The sequence below is a fragment of the Epinephelus lanceolatus genome, chromosome 19 (assembly GCF_041903045.1).
Source record: "Epinephelus lanceolatus isolate andai-2023 chromosome 19, ASM4190304v1, whole genome shotgun sequence".
NCBI classification, from domain to species: Eukaryota; Metazoa; Chordata; class Actinopteri; order Perciformes; family Serranidae; genus Epinephelus; species Epinephelus lanceolatus.
Genome location: NC_135752.1, coordinates 40,129,734 through 40,150,525, shown reverse-complemented (window position 1 = coordinate 40,150,525; position 20,792 = coordinate 40,129,734). Strand labels below are relative to the sequence as shown.

The window sequence follows — 20,792 nt, the reverse complement described above, 5'->3', positions numbered from 1 at the left end:
AGGACATTTCACACTGCAATCATCCTGAAAATAAAGCATCTGTATATTCGTGTGTGTGTGTGTGTGTGTGTGTCTCTAGTTATTATGCGATGGTTGATGGTTTCACAGGTCCGGCCCATATGTGGCCCCTGAACTGAAATGACTTTGACACCCCTGATTTAAATTAAAATCATTTAAAAATCACCGTGTTTATGAGATGAGCGTGGTCTCTACACACTGTGATATTAATGATCAGTTCACTAATGATGACCAGAAGTGGAAGAACAGCTTCAGAGAACGTGCCTGTGATGCTTTTCTGAGCCTTAAAATAACTTCTGAACAAGATGTTCATCACTGAAAGGACAAATTATTCTGACACACTTCCACAGGATTTAAAGAGGACACGTGTGAATCGAGAAAAAAGTCATTAGCGTTTTACTTAAGTGGAGCAAGACGGGAGAAAAGATCTGTGGAGAAACTCCCAGTCGGCTGCCTAAGACACATCGTTTTCTGTCCACTTACTTTATTTATAGGAAGGTTTTTATTTGAATAAGACGGCCCCATAAAAGTAATAAATCTTTTTTTATGTCCAGGAAAGAAGCATCACAACTGAATCCACAATCAGCATAATAATACACACAGGAAGTTCACAAAAAAGGCAAAAATCTCCTCACAATAAGGTTCAAGTGACGGTGATGGTGACAGGCTCTTCACATATTTTATTTAAAACATTTATACTTATGTAAAAGTCTACCAGAAATAAATAGAGAGATAAAAACACACCTGAGCACCGAGAAGACACGAGCCATCTTTCCGATCGCCCGGATCTTATTTCTGATGACTTCCTTTCTGACGGCTGGAGCTCCACCTGAAGGACAAAAGACACGAGTCAGGAAGGAAGAAAGGAAGCTGGCTGAAATTTACTCTTTTGTTTTTTTAAGTTACAGCCTGAAGATCTCGACTGTATGGAGCTCTGATCTCCATTTAATAACCTGTGTTTGGTAATAAAATCACTGCATAAGAAATGCTCAACTTTAGTCAAAAGTCGTGCTCCTTCTTGGAGTCATAACTGTAAAACACACAGACATGAAACACATTTTTACATTCAGTGCACTTTCTGGGAATATTACCATTGTGATGTCAGTCACATGAAAATGTTAATAAAGCCACGTAGAATTCTCAGGCAGTTTCTGCAGTTATCAGGAGCGTCTTTTTTTCTAAGGCAAATTTATGCTTCTGTGTCAAATCAACTCCGCCGTAGGCTCTGCGTTGACATACCCTACGCAGCCTGACGTGCACCTCCCCAGAAATGTAGCTACACATCACAGTGACGCAGACCTCCTGTCTGTCTCTGTAAGCTGAAACCATTTCCCTCAGTGGAAACAAAGCTTTGATTTACTTTAATTTCACAGATAAGAAACAATAAATTGTGAAGACAATAAAGCCTCCACACACTGTGTGTGATTTATCCTGGCTGAAATATGAGCAGAGCAAATCTCTGCTAGCTGCTAGGCTAATTTATACAATGTAAAATGCCATAGGCTTGCGCTAATAACGTTAGCATGTTTTATTTGTTTGGAAAACGTGTTTAGTATAAGACAGTTGTTTTGTCAGTGAACCTTGTGAGCTGTAATGGAGCTGAATTTAGTAACGTTACCTTTGTTAAATGTTGCTGTTGTCCCTGGCTTCATATAAATTTGCTAGCTGCTAGGCTAATTTATACAATGTAAAATGCCATAGGCTTGTGCTGATAACGTTAGCATGTTGTATTTGTGGGGAAAATGTGTCCAGATAAAGTGTTTGTGAATGCTGAGAGTTATAGTGAAGTAGGGCTGTCAAAATTGCTCAAAAATGACGTTCGAATATTCCTTCTAAAAATTACTCATAGGTTCAAACCATTCAAATTTTTTTTTTTCGCATTATGTCCACAAGAGGGCAAACTAATACAAGGAAACATAACTACTTGTAGGTATTTTTATTTCCACATAAACGTCTTTGAAAACATTTACATACCTACACATTAAAACACATAAAACAATTATCTATAACATTACGTTAGAAACGACCGCGGACCTCTTGCTCGCCCCCCCTCTCTGACCCGTCAGGCCACACCGCCCGCAGAAGCGCTGCGAATAGCCTCAAAGCGAAGCCAGTTTCCTTTCAGCACCCATGTTAATCGATTGTGTCATCCACACCGGCCGCGCCGCGCAGCTCCGTGGCCGGCTCTGGTCTATTTTCTGCGTGAGCCGTGAGCGAATGTGTCAAGCCGGGTAACGGAGACAACAGCTGGGAGCAGAACCGCTTGTCGACCAGCGTGGAGAAATGCACGTCTGATGTGAACGGAAGTGCTCCGGCTCGTGCGAGAATTTCGGTGCGCTGCGCTTCGCAGCACCTCCGCGGGCAGTGTGGCCTTATGCAGTGCGTTCAGTGCAGCAGCCCAGGCCAACGCCCACTTGCAAAGAGGACAGCTGCGGTGGTGTTTTTTTTCCCTCCACAATCGAATATCAGTTTTCACATTCGAAGGTCCATTTTTTTTTCAAATTCGAATTTATATTCGAATTTAGAATACTCATTGACAGCCCTATAGTGAAGCTGATTTGTGTTCGACACTGTCTCTATTAAGCCATGTTTAATGTGTGTTTAATGTGTTTGTGTGTTTAATGTGTTTGTGTGTTTAATGTGTTTATTGTGTTTGTGTGTTTAATGTGAATGTGTGTTTAATGTGTTTGAGTGTTTAATGTGTGTTTAATGTGTTTGTGTGTTTAATGTGTGTTTAATGTGTTTAGTGTGTGTTTAGTGTGTTTGTGTGTTTAATGTGTTTGTGTGTTTAATGTGTGTTTAATGTGTGTTTATTGTGTTTGTGTGTTTAATGTGAATGTGTGTTTAATGTGTTTGTGTGTTTAATGTGTGTTTAATGTGTTTGTGTGTTTAATGTGTGTTTAATGTGTTTAGTATGTGTTTAGTGTGTGTTTAGTGTGTTTGTGTGTTTAATGTGTTTGTGTGTTTAGTGTGTTTAATGTGTGTTTAATGTGTTTGTGTGTTTAATGTGTGTTTAGTGTGTGTTTAATGTGTTTGTGTGTTTAATGTGTGTTTAATATGTTTGTGTTTAATGTGTATTTAATGTATTTGTGTGTTTAGTGTGTTTAATGTGTTTAATGTGTTTGTGTTTAATGTGTGTTTGTGTTTGTGTGTTTAATGTGTGTTTAATGTGTTTAGTGTGTGTTTAGTGTGTGTTTAATGTGTTTAGTGTGTGTTTAATGTGTGTTTGTGTGTTTAATGTGTGTTTAATGTGTGTTTGTGTGTTTAATGTGTTTAGTGTGTGTTTAATGTGTGTTTAATGTGTTTAGTGTGTGTTTAATGTGTTTGCGTGTATAATGTGTTTAGTGTGTGTTTAATGTGTTTGTGTGTTTAATGTGTGTTTAATGTGTTTAGTGTGTGTTTAATGTGTTTGCGTGTATAATGTGTTTAGTGTGTGTTTAATGTGTTTGCGTGTATAATGTGTTTAGTGTGTGTTTAATGTGTGTTTAATGTGTGTTTAATGTGTGTGTGTGTTTAATGTGTGTTTAATGTGTTTGTGTGTTTAATGTGTGTTTAATGTGTTTAGTGTGTGTTTAATGTGTTTGTGTGTTTAATGTGTGTTTAATGTGTTTAGTGTGTGTTTAATGTGTTTAGTGTGTGTTTAATGTGTTTGCGTGTATAATGTGTTTAGTGTGTGTTTAATGTGTGTTTAATGTGTGTTTAATGTGTGTGTGTGTTTAATGTGTGTTTAATGTGTTTGTGTGTTTAATGTGTGTTTAATGTGTTTAGTGTGTGTTTAATGTGTTTAGTGTGTGTTTAATGTGTGTTTTGGATCAACTAAACTTTACAGCACTTCACAGAGGTCGCTGCCAGGGATATCAGGGATGTTTTCACCATCGCTGCATCGAGTGCAGCCAGTGAAAGAGACGTTTCCTCCGCTGGAGAACGGTGAACACAGCTTAATGTGAGGGATTGTAGCCTGTGTGTGTTTAATCACAGGTGTGGGCAGGTGTGGCTTTGACTTAAACAGAATGACCGGTAACAGGTCGGGGTGGGTCTGGTACTGAGCTTTACGGGCATGGGCAGGTGCAGGACTCTGGTAGGAACCAATGGGCTTAGATCTGAGAGCCACAGACAGGAAGTCAGACAGAGTTAGGAGACGGACCAACATGTTGTTGGAGTTTAAATAAAACAACATTTGACCCAGTTTCTATTTTATACATTGAACAGTTTCTGGATTGACTTCACAAGAGAATAAAAATCAACCGCAGCCAAGAAGCAAGCTTTCATTTTCTACTTCACTATCTGGTGTTAACGCAGCCTTGAGCAGCAGCCATTTTAAAACTCTCCTTTGTGGTGTGTTCAAGGACAATCTGACATTCAGTCTTTAGAGAGCGTTGGGAAAAAAAAAATCCCTCCCAGGACAAAGCCGGCATGAACGTAGTGAAAAGCAACACCTGGATTTGGTTGGTAACCGTCAAGTCTCCGATGTCAAACAACAACAAGATGAACTGTCATCACTTACACCTGCCCGACCACCTGACCTTAACCCTCACACAGACATGCAGGTGACAAACTGACAAACAGGCGTCAGTCTCTGCGATTAACGGCTCTGAGAAACAGTTTAATGAGTGGAAACATCTGAAAAGCCTTTCACTTGCTGAGTAACACTTTTTTATGTCGTGAGAAGAAGAAACCGTGAGGTGTGATGATGTGAGAAGGTGTTACATCCTCTTACCCTCACAAGTGTCGTCCCCTTCTGACATCAGCTCATCGTCAGAGCAGATGTTCAACACGTTCACCAGCATCTCTGTCACTGTGTGAAAACACAGACCAGTGTCACACAGAAGCTCAAATTACAACTGCACGAGACATAAAGACAAATATCAGAGAGACTGAAACATGTTCACACAAGAGCTGCGACGCATTTTTATTTTCATTACTGGTTTAAAACAAACACTGAGCACAAACTGATTAGAGCTCACAGTGATGCCTTCATGGTGCTTGTTCTGTCCGACACCTAAAGATATATTTACCTTACTGTCATACATAATTTACCACTGACAATTTAACAACACCAACAACAACAACAACAACAAGTTACAAGGTAAACATGGAGAAAGCATTGAGGTAAAGTCTGCAATAGGAAAAAAATGCCAAGTACCAGTAAATAAATGTAAAGATAAACACAGGAATAAATAAATAAATACAGAAATTAATAAATTAAAGAATAAATAAATGCTGAAATAAATATGGAAATTAATTCTGCAAATTAATAAAAGCAGAGGTTATGACCTCCTACTTCACTGATATATTGAAAGAGAAATACAGAAATAATTAAATGCTGTCCTACAATATATAGAAATACATTTACGATATTTATTTATTTATGTCCTATTTAACTGTCAACTTTTATTTATTTATACATTTATTTGTTCTTGTATTTATTTATACATTTATTTATTTATGTATTTATTTAATTTTTATTCTTTGTATTTATTTTTACATTTTTTAATTTATTTATTTACTCATTCCTATACATATTTTTGTATTTATTTATTTATACATTTATCTATTTATTTGTGCAATAATTAATACATTTGTATATCTATTTTATTTATTTGTTTATTTATGAGTGGTAGATTTATATTTATTTCAATAATATATACCTATATAATAAATATATTTTTATAAATGTCTATATTTATTTATTTTTTTTAATTATTTCCATTTATATATTTATTTTTCTATTTATACATTTCTGTATTCCTTTTTTCATTTATACATTTTTTATCTGAATTCATTCATAATTATTTATTCATTTTTGTGTTTATTTATTCATTTATTTATTTATTTATTTATGTAATTATTACAACATTTAGTTATTTATTAATTGGTACTTTTTTGTCCTCCATTAGCTGATGTCCTGTCCACGTTCTAACCTGGTCGACACATTTCCAGCTTTTTCAGTTTGAAAGCAACAGGAGAGACTTCAGAGATACGTCCAGAGTCCACTGGAGCAAAGGGACAAGTTCGTGTGCTCCGCTTTACGTTAAACCTAATCTATGAAGTTTCTTCTGATAAACGACGGCTCGACTCTGAGAGCACCGGATGGGCCTGCGGTTCCTTGTGGGCGGCTGAAGCACGTTTAACCTCTTCTAGCACCTCATCAAAGTGAGCGGCGTCCTGTTGGAACGAAAACCACGAAGGCTGCGTGCAAATCACTAAATCTGAGTGACATTTACTGCATGACACAGTGCAGGTGTCCCAGCAACAGGAACAAAGACTTTTATTGACCTGATTTTTTTAAACAGAACCTGAAGTTAAATATCAAAGTGTGTTGTGCGCTCTGGTTTTGGGAGATTTCATAATGTGAAAAAATATTATTGTGGCTTTTTTTTGGTGCCAGACTGATTCATGTATTCTAGATATTATATGTTTTTGTCTAATAATGCAGCAAAATGTTGTTTTATTTAATGCAAAATTCTCACATTAATATCCCTCATGTCATGCACGTCTTTTAGAACGAGCCTCTGCTGCATGTCTTAAACAATACCTGGAAATAAAGAACAATTTCCTGTGTGAGGTTTTCTTTTTTTTCTTGGCTAACATTAATATTCTTTTCTCTTTTTGCTTATAAATAATCTCAATAACTTTGCAACTTTAAATTATATTCTGTTTTTAGAGTAACTTTGTACCATCTGTCCAGAAATGAAAAATGTACAGCTTTGTTTGTTAATGTACATGTTAAAAAAAACCTAAATAAATAAATTATAATTGTCATATCTGTGGTCAAATTTCTACATTTCCTGACTTGGATGTCCCTAAAAATGAGGCCCTGCGTCCTGAACTGTGAACGGGGTGTGTGTACACGGTGAACCTAATGATGTAACACAATCATACAAAGAGCTGAGAAGTCATAATGACGTCGCTGCTCTGATACTGCAGCTATGTCACATGACACATAACTCTCATCCGTGTCACAAGATAGATTTAGACTTTGTCTGGAGCTCCTCTGTTGTCTTCAGGCTGCTGCAGAAGGAAATACGTTTCACACACAGCTGGGCTGCGTGAGAGGAAACAGCGTGTACGGCGAGGAGCGTCTTAACAATTAAATGTGATAATAAAGTGATTTAAAGGAGAAACAGTGTCGTGTGTTGTTGCTGTTTTTAGATTGATGGGTTGCTTGATGTGTTTCCTGTGTTCAAACTGACATGCAGCAGCAAACACAATGTCACTGACATTATTTTCCTTTGTTTTACAACCTGTTTCAACAATGTTTTAAACTGACATTCACATTTATCTGTCAAAGAGATACAGACTAAAAACAGCTGTTTTGCACATTTACAGCATTTTTTGTTAACGTGTGTGTAACAGATTTTAAAGAAAGGGAACAAAAAGCACCTAAATGTATAATATAAAAATTAGGTTTTAGGTTAGTTTTATTGAAGCGGGTTAATTAAGATACTAGTGAAAAAGAGTACGAATGGATTTCAAATAATTTGATAAAAATCAGACACACGATACTGAAAAACCAATAACAAGCTAGCAAGCCACACGTTTCCTTCTGTCAGTTTATTTGTCTATTAATTGTCTGTCTGTTAGGTCGTAAGTTGTTCATTAGTTAGGTTCCGTTTCAGACATTAACTCGTCTGTTAGGTCATGTGGTTTGTAGGTTGTTTGTTTGTAAGATCATTTGTTCATTAGTTTGTCTGTTAGGTTATTGGTTGTGTTTGGTAGGTCGTTCGTATTTTCATAAAGTTGTTCCTTCATCCATTCAGTTCTTATTTCTTCCAGTAGTTCGTTCACTCGTTGGTTAGGTAGTTAGTTGGTTTGTCTGTTAGGTCGTTAGCGAGTTCTTTAGTTAGGCTGCTCATTCTTCCGTTAAGTCATTAACTCATCTGTTAGGTAATTCGGTTTTAAGGTCGTTAGTTTGTTAGGTAGTTTGTTCATCTGTTGGGTTATTGGTTTGTTTGGTAGGGCATTTGATATCTCGTTAGGTCGTTCGTTTTTTCATAAGGTTGTTGGTTCGTCCATTAGGTCATTCATTCATCCATTCAGTTGTTATTACTTCTATTAGGTCGTGCGTTCATCTGTTCTATGTTAAGTTGTTCACTTGTTGCTGGGTTGTTGCATGTCCGATAGGTCATTACTTGTCTGTTTGTTTGTTCATCCGTTAGGTCGTTAGTTTGTTAATGTGTTAGCTCGTTCATCCGTTAGGTCGTCTGATTGTCCTTTAGGTCATTAGTTTATTCGTCCGTTAGATCTTTAGTTTGTTTGTTTATCAGGTGGTTTGTGCTTTAGGTTACGTCATTCACTGTTCTGTTAGGTTATTTGTTAGTTAGTTAGTTAGTTAGTTAGTTAGCATGGTTATTTGTTTGTTTGTTTGTTAGGACGTTATTTGTTGTTATTTTGTTCATTAGTAGGATGTTTTGTTTGTTCTTCTGTTAAGCCAATTTTTTGTTTGTTAGCTCGTCAGGTTTTCAAATCGTTTGTTTGTTAGTTAGCAACCCACCATCTTTAGCTTTGTTAGCGGTTCATGGTCAGTCATTTTTTTGGCAAGCTGCTCATCATGAGAAAATAGTGGAGAGTAAGGAGAGTAAAACTGATTTCACTTGGAGCTCTGCTTTTATTTTTTTCATCCAAAGTCAAACTCTCAGTTTGTTGCTGAAGCAGCTGATATCAGAGCAGCAGCTGTCTGCTCAAACTGGAATTAATTTTATTAAAACGTTTCAGTTCTTTAGATTATAACTTTTATTTTAATGCCATTTTATATCATATTTTCAACATGTAAAAGGATCTACAGGATCTGCTGGAGGGATTATTTGGAAAAAAGTCACTCATTTTATTCTTGTTCTGAAATGTAAATATAAATTTGGTGTCTGAATTATACTGATTTTTATCTTTGTACAAATACTGCTGAATAACAGAAGAAACCTGTGAATATAACAGCTGATTCTGAGCTTCTGAACAGAAGTGAAAATCATATGTGGGTGTGTTTACTTCTGCCTCGACCGACAAAGTGTTTTTTTTGGATAATTCCTGCTGTAATAACTCTGCAGCCCTGACACACAGTCTTCACCTCCACACACACACACACACACACACAATCACAGACTGATCTGCTGTCTCACCTTTCTCTCCAACGAAGGGCAGAGACCAGGTGAAGACGTCCATGAAGTTGGGCAGCCAGTAGGGGTGAGGGGAGCAGTTAAACTGCCGGATGTTCATCACATTATTCTCATATTTCAGCACCGCCGCTGAGGACAAAACACCCAACACACACACGTTAACATTTTCTACTGCATGATGCACTTCCTGTCTCCTGTTGCCAGGGCTTCAAGGTTTTTTAACCTGTTGCCATGGTTTCCATCCTTCACTTCTCTTACCTTTGTTATTGTACACATCCAGGTAGTTAGGAGCAGAGAAGATCGTAATTAAAGAAGGGAAGCCTGTCGTCTGACTTTTCCTGTACATTCGATACCTGACGGACAGAAAAACAAACTGTTGGAGGATTTACAGACAAATATAAACATAAAGAGATAAGATGAGATAAAGACTAGGTGAAATAAAATAAAGATAAACAAAAGATAGAGTAAAATAATATAAGGATAAGGATAATAACAAAATAAAAAAAACAAGATAAAATGTAATAAGGTAAGAAAAAAGAACAGATAAGATAAAGTGAAATAAAATAAAGAAGAAAAAAGACATAATAGAGATAAACAAAATACAAATTAAAATTAAGTAAATTAAGATAAGGATAAAGGAAAGATGAAATAGAGTAAATAAAGAAAAGGAAAAAGAAAAGATAAAATAAGGTAAAATAGGATAAGAAAATATAAAAGATAAAATTTAATAAATTAAGATAAGGAAAAATAAAAGATAAAATTTAATAAATTAAGATAAGGAAAAAATAAAAGATAAAATAAATTAAAGATGAAATAAAATAAATTAAGATAAAGAAAAATAAAAGATAAAATAAAATAAATGAAGATAAGGAAAAATAAAAGATAAAATAAAATAAATTAAGATAAGGAAAAAATAAAAGATAAAATAAAATAAATTAAGATAAGGATGAAGGAAAGATGAAATAAAGTAAATAAAGAAAAGGAAAAATAAAAGATAAAATTTAATAAATGAAGATAAGGAAAAAATAAAAGATCAAATAAAATAAATGAAGATAAAGAAAAATAAAAGATAAAATAAAATAAATTAAGATAAGGAAAAATAAAAGATAAAATAAAATAAATTAAGATAAGAATAAAGAAAAGATAAAATAAATTAAGATAAGGAAAAATAAAAGATAAAATAAAACAAATTAAGATAAAGAAAAATAAAAGATAAAATAAATTAAGATAAGGATAAAGGAAAGATGAAATAAAGTAAATAAAGAAAAGGAAAAATAAAAGATAAAATTTGATAAATCAAGATAAGGAAAAATAAAAGATAAAATAAAATAAATTAAGATAAGGAAAAATAAAAGATCAAATAAAATAAATTAAGATAAGGAAAAAAATAAAAGATAAATGAAGATAAGGAAAAATAAAATAAATTAAGATAAGGATAAAGGAAAGATAAAATAAAGTAAATAAAGATAAGGAAAAATAAAAGATCAAATAAAATAAATTAAGATAAGGAAAAATAAAAGATCAAATAAAATAAATTAAGATAAGGAAAAAAATAAAAGATAAATGAAGATAAGGAAAAATAAAATAAATTAAGATAAGGATAAAGGAAAGATAAAATAAAGTAAATAAAGATAAGGAAAAATAAAAGACAAAATAAAATAAATTAAAAGAGGAGATAAAAAGAGGATAAAGTAAAATAAGATAAGGATAAAGAAAGTTATATATAGTGTAGTATATATAATTAAACATACTATACAGTCATATAGTAAGTAAAAATACACTGTATACTTGCTGTTTATAGCATAACTTTACAATAAAATATAGAATATAATGAGACAAATATTAATAGGGACGTACAATAGCATAAAATATATAAACAATAATAAGAGTATAGTGGTAATATGTGGTAAAATGTACTGCAGAAAATCACTTACCCTGCATCCTGAGCTTCATGTGCTCGTATTACAGACAACAGGTTATTGTTCATCAGGAAGTCACATACTGCTGGGTAACTGAAACCACAGGAGAAGAAGAAGAAGAAGAAGAAGAAGAAGAAGAAGAAGAAGAAGAAGAAGAAGAAGAAGAGTCACACACTGCTGGGTAACTAAAACCACAGAAGAAGAAGAGTCACACTGCTGGGTAACTAAAACCACAGAAGAAGAAGAGTCACACTGCTGGGTAACTGAAACCACAGAAGAACAAACACCAGCAGATGATGATGATGATGAGGATGAGGATGACGATGAGGATGAGATGCCAGCTTGACAAACAGAGACAGGATGACAGCTTCATTTTTATTGCCCAAATGTTGAGGCAGGATGTCTCCTCCTGCAGCTCGGCTGTCTCTCCGTCACCTCGGTTGCCATGACAGCTGAGCAGGCTGCTTGAACTCGAGTATAACAAGAGATGCTGAAGGCGCTAAAATTAGAGATCAATTAAGGTTGAGGCTGTCGACACAGGAGGTTACATGTGATCGTCACAGAGCGGAAGATTCGCTTCAGTGATTGACTGATTCTGTCTGGAGAGACTTTTTGACTGAGTCCATCAGGACGCAAGTATTTCTTCTTCTGTGGTGGTTTCAGTTAAACATACGTGACACTACGTCTTGAAAAGCTCTGATTCAAGTGAACAAAGCCTCACTTCAGTTCATTCAGTTGGCAGCTCTGAGTGTTTCTGTGTCGGTACGAAGGTTTTGTTTTTTAGTGTGACATCAATGTCCGTCTGTCCGCCATTTTGTTCCAGACTGAAACATCTCAACAGCGACTGAATGGGTTGTGATAAAATGTGTTTCATCATTCATGTTCCCATCAGGATGAATCGTAATAACTTCCTCTGACGTGTCATCTAGCGCCATCACCAGGTCAACAAATCAACCCTTTCAACTCTGCAACACAAACGGCCCTCCAGTGCCTACGTTGGTGTTTTTGTTTATCGTGATGTCAAAGAAAAGACATCTTCAAATGCTTCACATCCCTAAAATCTACACAACCAAACCATGTTTGCACAGCACACAAGGTAACACAAGTTAATGATGGGGCAGACAGAGGCTTTGTTAGCTTTCTGCTGCAAACAGAATGAATGTTCTCACTATTTTGGATCTTATTTTAAATCTATATAAACTGTCTGTTTTTAAAGGGTTAATGTGTCCTGTACTTTGGTTTATGACCAAACACCTGCAGAACTAACCACATTCCCATCAGCCTCGGTGTGTACTGATAATTAGCTAATGTTAGCATGCTAATAGGCTAATCTAAAGGCCCTGACACACCAAGCCGATGGTCGGCCGTCGACCAAAGTCGGGGCCGTTGGTGAGCGTCTGTCACCCTAGTTTTTGCGGTGTGTCCCGCACCGTCGGCACTTCAGCATCGGCAGCTTTTCGGCCGATTGAGCATGTTGAATTGGCGGCGGCGGCTGTTCAGGTTTTATTTCCTCGCCCCTGTAGCGAGTGAATCTGCCTGTAGTGAAACCGGGGCTAACCGGTGCTTCCTCCTCAGGCTCCACTTCACTCAGCTGCCCCACAGACCCGCTGCTTCTTCCCACTTTAACCTGAATAACAAACCGGAGCTAGCTGGGAGCGGCTAGCGGAGCGTTAGCCGCAGCATGACCGGAGGGAAGCACAGCCAGTTAGCCTCCGCTAGTCTCTGAGCTAGCCCCGGCTCTCCGTTTGGATCCAACCGGAGCACCGAGCCCTGGTTTGTTATTCAGGTTAAAGTGGGAAGAAGCAGCGGGTTTATCGGGCAGCTGAGTGAAGTGGAGCCTGCGGAGGAAACACCGGGACCGTCTGGATGTAATAGTCCGTGGAGGTGCTGCGGTGCTCGGCTGCACAGATAGGAAACCCCTCGGCTGACAGGATGTACCACTCTCTCACTCCGCTCTCTCTCACGCAGGCGCAGAACGTACGTGCTACTTGGCCGTCAGATGTAGTCCGTGTAGTGTGTTCAAATGCAACTGACACAGGGCGACGTGAGGCGACGTAGACGACGCAACAGTTGGCTTTCTTTGCCGCTAGTTCTTTGATGTCAGTTTGGTGTGTCTGTCTGTACCATGAGGAGGCTGTGCTCACTGACACATCTATTAGAGACACAGTGGATCATTTAAACGTCCTGCTACTGAAACAAACCGCAGCAGTTGTCCCCGCACTGTGACCTTCATGTGGTGTCAACAAATTCAGTCCAAATATTAAGACAGAGCAGAGAATGCTAATATTTATTTTCAGTATCTGTCTGACAGCGGATTTAAGCGGCGCTCACTTATCCAGAGATAAGCCATTGTTTGTAAAAGCTTTAATCAGCTCAGATTAACAGACCAAGCTGCTTTCTGTCTCTTTTTTTTTTTTTAAATGTGGAAACATGTGCAGCAGCAGCAGCAGAAGAGTCGGACAGATGTCCTACCTGTAGAAATAAGAGCAGCCTCTCACACTGTTGTGGCAGAAGTGTTCCTGGGTCTTTTCTGAGCCGTAGTCCTCCCCCGGGTCCGACCACAGCAGGTCACACATCGGCCCGAACGCCGGAGGTTCTTTAAACCGGTCCAGCTTCACACACACAGAGACACAGTTTAAACTAATGACACACAGTTCAAACATCTCCAGGGACTTCCATATTTACTGTTAAATAACATAAATGACAGCAGCAACTCTTCAGCATTTTTGTTTGTTTCATTAATGTTTTAAATGTTTGAGTTTTGAGTTCCTTTGAACAGAACAATGTGGCTGATACATCACGTCAGTTTCAGACAGGTAGCTGGTGAACACCTCTGTAGATGTGGAGGGTAAATCACAGACAGATGGAGGACAGGGTGGTTTAACTTTTACACATCATAATTAACGTTAGCTCGGTGGCTTCAGGTCAGACTCGTCAGCAGGACCAGGTGTCGTCACTCTGATGTCAAAATAATTAGGGATGTACTGATAGTAAAAGTCTGGACTGATACGGAGGTTTAAAATAAGAATTTTGCTGATACACACGTTTTGTTGTTTGTTCTCTTTTGTGCCACAGAAACAAAGATGTCTTCATTACAAAAAAATAACTGATCGCTTACAATAAAGTCAATAAAGTGCTAAAATTAGTGCTTAAATTAAATTAAGTTAAATATTGACCCTACAGGAAACATCAGCAGGAAACTGTTTACCTTCCGTATGTCATCCAGACAGGTGACTTCAGGGCTCAGACCTCCGTGCACACAGAGGAACTGCTGGTTGAGGAGCGCCGCCAGAGGCAGGCAGTCAAACGCATCCATGCAGGCGTCATATACACGCTCAGAGTACTTTATTTTACCTGCAGAACACACACACACACGTTAAACACAGCACTTCCTGTCAGACCTGCAGTAACGGACACAGTGAGGTCATCAGTTTGCTCATGGCGGAGACGTCTGAAGACAAACAGACAACAGGAGCGTCGGGAGGACTCACACTCCTGTTTGAAGGTGAAGTACTCTGTGAGATGCCGGCACTCGTGGTTGCCTCTGAGGAGGAAGAGGGTGTTGGGATGGTTGATCTTCAGAGCCCACAGGTACAGTACGCACTGCAGGGAGACACAGGGGAGGGAAGGGTTAACACGACACTCAAGCCCCAAACTCAACCATCTGCTGTCAGATATGAAACTAAACATGATGTGATTTTTATTTTTGTGCACAAACCCAAAATTCAATGCTCCATCAGGCTGGACGTGCTGTTAGAGAGCGTCACTGGAGGCATCGTGCTCACAGTGTCATGACGGAGACACTACAACTGAACGTTCTGCATCGTTTTACAAGGATCTGTCCACATGAACACCCAAAAAGATAAATATGGAGACTACGGCTGTGTACTGGCAAGAATCTGCTGATTGGACACATATCAGTGGTTATGACTCAATATACTGCGATACTGTAAGCAAGGTGATATATTTTTTAAATCCCATTTAAGAACTAGAATCACAGCCTTGCGTCCACCAGTCAGGTTTCTCTGACAGTTTTCATGTTCTCTTTGGTTTACAAGACAAGACAAGACGAACCAGGTCGCAGTGACCTTGACCTTTGACCACCAAATTCCCATCAGTTCATTTTTGAGTACAAGTGAACATTTGTGCCAAATTTTGAAAAAAAATTCCCCTCAAGGTGTTCTTGAGACAGACGAGATCACAGCAACCTTGACCTTTGACCACAAAATTCTAATCAGTTTATTCTTCAGTCCAAGTGGATGCTTGGGCCAAATTTAAAGAGATTCCTTCAGGTGTTCTTGAGTTACTGCATTCAAGATAACAAAAAGGTCACAGCGACCTTTGACCTATGATCACCAAAATCAAAACTGTTCATCATTGAGTCTAAGTGGACGTTTGTGCCAAATTTGAAGAAATTCCCTGAGGTATTCGTGAAATAGCATGTTCACAAGAATGAGCAAGATGAGGTCACACAGACCTTGACCTTTGACCTCCAAACTCTAATCAGTTAATCATGGAGTCAAAGCGAATGTTTGTGCCATATTTGAAGAAATTTCCTGAGGTATTAATTGAGATATCACGTTCACAAAAATGAGAAAGATGAGGTCACACAGACCTTGACCTTTGACCTATGACCACCAAAAACCAATCATTTCATCGGAATTTGAAGAAATTCCTGAGGTTTTCTTGAGATGCTGCGTGGGAGCATGGGATAGACATATAGACAACCCGAAAACATAATGCCTCCAGCCACAGCTACCGTTGGTGCAATGACATAAAAACAAAGTCTGAAATGAACCGTGGACTTGTGACACTCCTATAATAAACTATTTATATTTGACAAAACTCAACAACAACAAAAAAACTTAAACTATACAAACTGCTGACTTGTTTGAATTTGTCCCAACAGGAACATTAAAGGGTTTGACAATGTGACTTTGGGTAAAAACAGGCAGAGTTTCCACTGATTAACTTCTAATGTTATTAAGTCAAAGTTTGCCAGTCATGAGGGACTGATTAGTGACGGAGCGCTCTCTGAACACAGAGACAGAGACAACAAATACAGAGGCATGACGAAAAGTGAAGATCACAAGAAGCAGAACTGAGGTTTCATGAATTTCTCTCACATTTACACTAAAATAATTATTTTGTTGGTTGAACTTTACAGTGAAAATGTGGAGTTTATAGAAACTATCAGAAAACAGAGAAGCTGGTGAGTTACTGTTTTATGTGTTACCACAAGAAATGTGGCTTTCAGAGGATGTTAAAACGTTGGACCAGGTAATCCAGGCGTCACGTACGAAGGACAGAATCAACTTGTAAATGTGAGTTTGTTATCACTGAAGGAGCTTCTGCACGACTGAATGTGACGCACGTCGTACTTTAACTTCCAAACAAACCCACTCCTTTCAGCTGCCACTCAACCAGTCCGTGTTTTTGTTCTGAATCGAACCACCTGTTTCATTTTTCTTTTCTGAAGGCGTCGACGAGGAGCCAGATCTCACCAGCTGTTCATCCAAACTAAACAGGCCTGATCACACACCGACAGGAAGACAAACACTGTATCCTGGAGAAATATCATCGGCTCAGTGTGGGTTTACCTCGGTATCAAAATCTTTACAGACGAAGTGAAATCTGAGGTTTCAGACGCATTTATGCCAGATGTTGAAAAGGTGTAAATATGTGTGTTTCTTAAAGACAAAAATATAAATCTTTGTGTGTGGGAGAAACATGCAGGTCTTCAGTCCTGTTACAGAAATCAGCTCTCCGTGACAGCTTCAGTTATTTCACTACATCTGAACATAAGCTGCCTTTCCACAAAACTTTTTTTGAGCATCTAGTACCCTTAGTACTGTTATCTGTACAGACGTGTACCTAACAGGGATGGGCATTTTAAGTAACTCCAATATTTGAGCACTCGCATTAAATTACTATAGGGTACTTGAGTACTTGCAGAAAAATCAAATTTAAGAATCCGAATGTAAACTGGCAGCACGGTGGTGCAGTGGTTAGCACTGCCGTCTCAGAGAGTTTGCATGTTCTCCCCGTGTCAGTGTGGGCTTCCTCCAGGTGCTCCAAGCCATAAAAAACTCAATGACGTCAGAGAAAATTAGTTTATTGTGTTAGTCCGACTTAATCCAGACTTTTAAAATCCCTGTAAACATGTTAGTTTGACTGAAATCGTACTAAATTGAATTTCTCACAGTCTGATAATGTGACTGACTGTTGAGCTCCTCCTGCACGTATACAGTCAATCAGACCCAAACTGGCCGAGGCGCTCTGAGCATGCTCCACAGTTTCCGCCCCGGGCTTTGACCCAGAAGTCCAATAGCATTAAATGTGTAAGAGAAGAAGAAGCCGGTAACAACATGGAGAAATCTACATCCAGAGCCGTGACTTTTTGGACGGACCAAATGTACAGAGCTGTAAAGTTGTCCACCATGATAGCAGTTAGCTGCTAGCTAACCGTAGCTAACTTGTTTGTCCATTGTTTGGTCTGTGACGTAATAGGTCAACAGGAAAAAGGTCCAATACTAACAAGCTGAAAGGGGGCATATCTCCACCTATCGTAGAGGAGTCGCACATACTTGGCTCAATAAATGGATTCCCCTCCCGTGCTGGTATACTGGGACAAGGACAGTAGTCGAGCTGGGACTGTGGCTCCACTTCACTGTGACTGGAGACGGACTGAGTCAGAGTCACCGGTTAAAGAGGCTGAAAGTGAGCAGTAGAAACACTAATTCAAGTATCTGGTAAACAGCACTGATATATGATTGTGTGACTCTGATCCAGGTCTGTGATGAGTCCTGAAGTGGAACATGACAGTGAGAGCAGTGACACGCAGCCGTCAGGTAGTCTGAGGCTGGAAAACGTGTCTTTCTGGAGATAAATGACTTCTAAATTAATCTGGTTCAATGGAGCATCTGCTACTCTAAAATGTATCTGACCCTGATTCTGACTGCGCCTGTCAGACTGCGGCCCGACACTGTTCCAAGATATCTCCACTCATCCCAACGAGGAAGCATGACAGCAGCCAATGAAAATGTCACGCCGTCCGCAGCTACACGAGAAGACTCCCTCCAGAAAACACACTCAGTCCTTCCCTTGGTTTGTTTTAGAATGGGACACAGACAACATGCGAGGCCTGTGTGTGCACATACACTTTGTGTGTGTGTGTGTGTGTGTGTGTGTGTGTGTGTGTGGGTGGGGCGCAGAGGAGGCAGACAGTGTGCCTTTCATTTCCTACGACTATTTAAAGAAGCTCTGCTAAGCCGAAGCTGAGCGACAGGCCGCTGCTCCAAATGTCAGCTGAAATGGCAGAAACACAAACATGTGAGCGGACGGGTGTCGCCTACCTCGATGCTGAAGTACCCTCGGTCCACGTAGTCTCCCAGGAACAAGTAGCGGGTGCTGCTGGGGGATCCGCCCACCTCGAACAGCTTCATCAGGTCAAAGAATTGCCCGTGGACGTCCCCACACACTGGACACACACACAAACACACGTCAGATTAATATCAAAGGAGGTGTAATGCGTCTTTCTACATGTTAGTCCGTCCCTAATCACTGTCTGACTTCCTGTCTGTGTCTCTCAGCTCTATTGGTTACTACTGAAGATGTAAATCTTTAAAAACACAAAGTAAAGTCACACATGCTCCAGTCATAGAGGTTTGGATTTATTCTGACAAGGTGCAGCTCCTGATAGAGTTTCACATTTGTCTGTTTTTTTATGTGACTAAGCAACCAATGAAATCTTGCAGACTAATGACCTTTCTGGTCGACTGTTGGGGGGCAGCCCTACTAACTTCCGATGCTGCTGCTGCTGCTGACCAGAGGGAACTTAGGGCCCGTCCCAATACCCCCCCTTGGCCCTACCCTACATTTGCGCGTTCCCGCGAGGGGTAGTGGTGTCCCAAATCCTTTTTGCGTGTAGGGGTAGGGGGCATAACGAGGGGTAGTGGGTGTGAAACTAGCCCTTTAGAGCGAGGGATTTCAGATGCTGACTTGCCAGCGAGGGGTAGACGTCGCCATGGCTACCACCGAGCAAGAGAAGGGGAAAAAAGTTCATACATAGCTAACGTTACCATCGTCAGGTTGCTTGTTAGCTAGCTAGCTAGCTCGCAGTATCTGGCGTCTGTCATCTGTCCTGTTCTGCAAAATTGTCTGAATTTTCACATTACGATAACACGCCAGCTAGCATAACTATGCTGCCTCGTTATGTTAGCTGCTTAGCTAGCTAGCAGAAGTCCCCTGTTGTCTGTCGTCTGAGGTCTCTCTTGTAAAAGAGATTTTCAGTCTCAGTGGAACTGCCTGGTGAAATAAAGGTAATAAAATAAAATATAAAAAAATGTTTGGAGTTTTTTCCTAAAGTGATTATTCAGCTGTCAGAAGAGCTGCTGATTAATTTCCTGTCAGTCTGCTTATTGGACCACTGAAGAAAAATGATGAATTCATTGATGGGTTTTTTTTTTTTCAGACATTAGGAAAGAAAAACATGAAGATATGGAAACAATAAGTAGGGACGGTGCAGGAGGAGATAAAAATAGTCGGAGGGCAGGAGGGTGGAGGGTTGGATACCTCAGCTGAGCCACATGTCGGGGGGGGCAGCTGTGGAACTAGACCCAGAGTCTGGCACTGGGGGGAAACCCTGAGACCAGGACGTAAAGGTGTTGTTACCTGTGATGGGAGCCTCCACCTCCAGCATGCATTTCTCCTGGCGCAGGATGCCGGCTCCCTCGTTGATGATCCGTAGAGCCGTCTCCTCCTCCAGCCGGCCCTCCTTCACCAGATGGGCCTTCAGCACCTCCACGCTGGGCCTCCCGTCCACATACAGGTCTTTGACCGACAGGCGTGTACCGGGAGGATATGGCACCGCTACAACACACGCAGGAGACAGATGGGGAGAGTGAGATACACACTGACGTCAGCACACACGCTGTAACACACACACTGAAAGGCTGCTCCGGTTTCTACAGTCGACTATTGTTAAAGCTTTAAAAGCACAGGAGACGTTCCCAACAAGGACACAGAGACACAGAGACACAGAGCACACTCTGTAACAACAAACTGATCCTGGTTCAGTCCGTCTGCTCTGTGGACAGAGTTCAGCCTCCTGCCCAGAAGGCAAACAGAGGATCAGGCCTGCAGCTAATTAATTACTTTCATTATCGATTCATCTGTTCGGTTATTTTTTTTAATCAACAGAAACACTGTCTGGACTTCAAGAACTCAGAACATATTTTTTTTATAAGCTTGCTATGCTATCATTACACAAATATTCTCTTGGATAATTTATTAATCACTTGGTGTATTTACCTCAGGGCTCGTTTATTTTCCCTTTACCTACAAAAAAGATACGGAAATAGATGCAAATTGAATTTTTGTCTATTAAAATGTTTTGAATTTTCATCAAAACATTTTGAAATTTGGTTGACAAAAATGTTTTGAATCTTCTTCAACTAAAACATTTTGAATTTTCATTGACTTAAATGTTTTGAATTTTCATTGACTTAAATGTTTTGAATTTTTGTTGACTTAAAAAGTTTTGAATCTTCTTCGACTAAAACATTTTGAATTTTCATTGACTTAAACGTTTTGAATTTTTGTTGACTTAAAAAAGTTTTGAATCTTCTTCAACTAAGACATTTTGAATTTTCATTGACTTAAATGTTTTGAATTTTTGTTGACTTAAAAAAAGTTTTGAATCTTCTTCAACTAAGACATTTTGAATTTTCATTGACTTCAATGT

General features: G+C 39.0%; 1 protein-coding gene across 3 annotated transcripts in view; it reads right to left on the bottom strand.

The window, feature by feature from the left end:
- The window catches only part of ppp3ccb (protein phosphatase 3, catalytic subunit, gamma isozyme, b), a 43,656-nt gene that overhangs the window by 7,411 nt on the left and 15,453 nt on the right, over window positions 1–20,792 (bottom strand). For all 3 annotated transcript variants that reach the window (XM_033647662.2, XM_033647663.2, XM_033647661.2), the window contains exons 2-11: window positions 19,721–19,918; window positions 18,403–18,527; window positions 14,539–14,650; window positions 14,256–14,401; window positions 13,520–13,659; window positions 11,063–11,140; window positions 9,387–9,481; window positions 9,132–9,257; window positions 4,736–4,813; window positions 763–847 (exon numbers count right to left, since the gene is read on the bottom strand). In XM_033647662.2, the coding sequence (XP_033503553.1) occupies window positions 763–847; window positions 4,736–4,813; window positions 9,132–9,257; window positions 9,387–9,481; window positions 11,063–11,140; window positions 13,520–13,659; window positions 14,256–14,401; window positions 14,539–14,650; window positions 18,403–18,527; window positions 19,721–19,918 (1,183 nt within the window). The remainder of the gene's footprint in view (window positions 1–762; window positions 848–4,735; window positions 4,814–9,131; window positions 9,258–9,386; window positions 9,482–11,062; window positions 11,141–13,519; window positions 13,660–14,255; window positions 14,402–14,538; window positions 14,651–18,402; window positions 18,528–19,720; window positions 19,919–20,792) is intronic.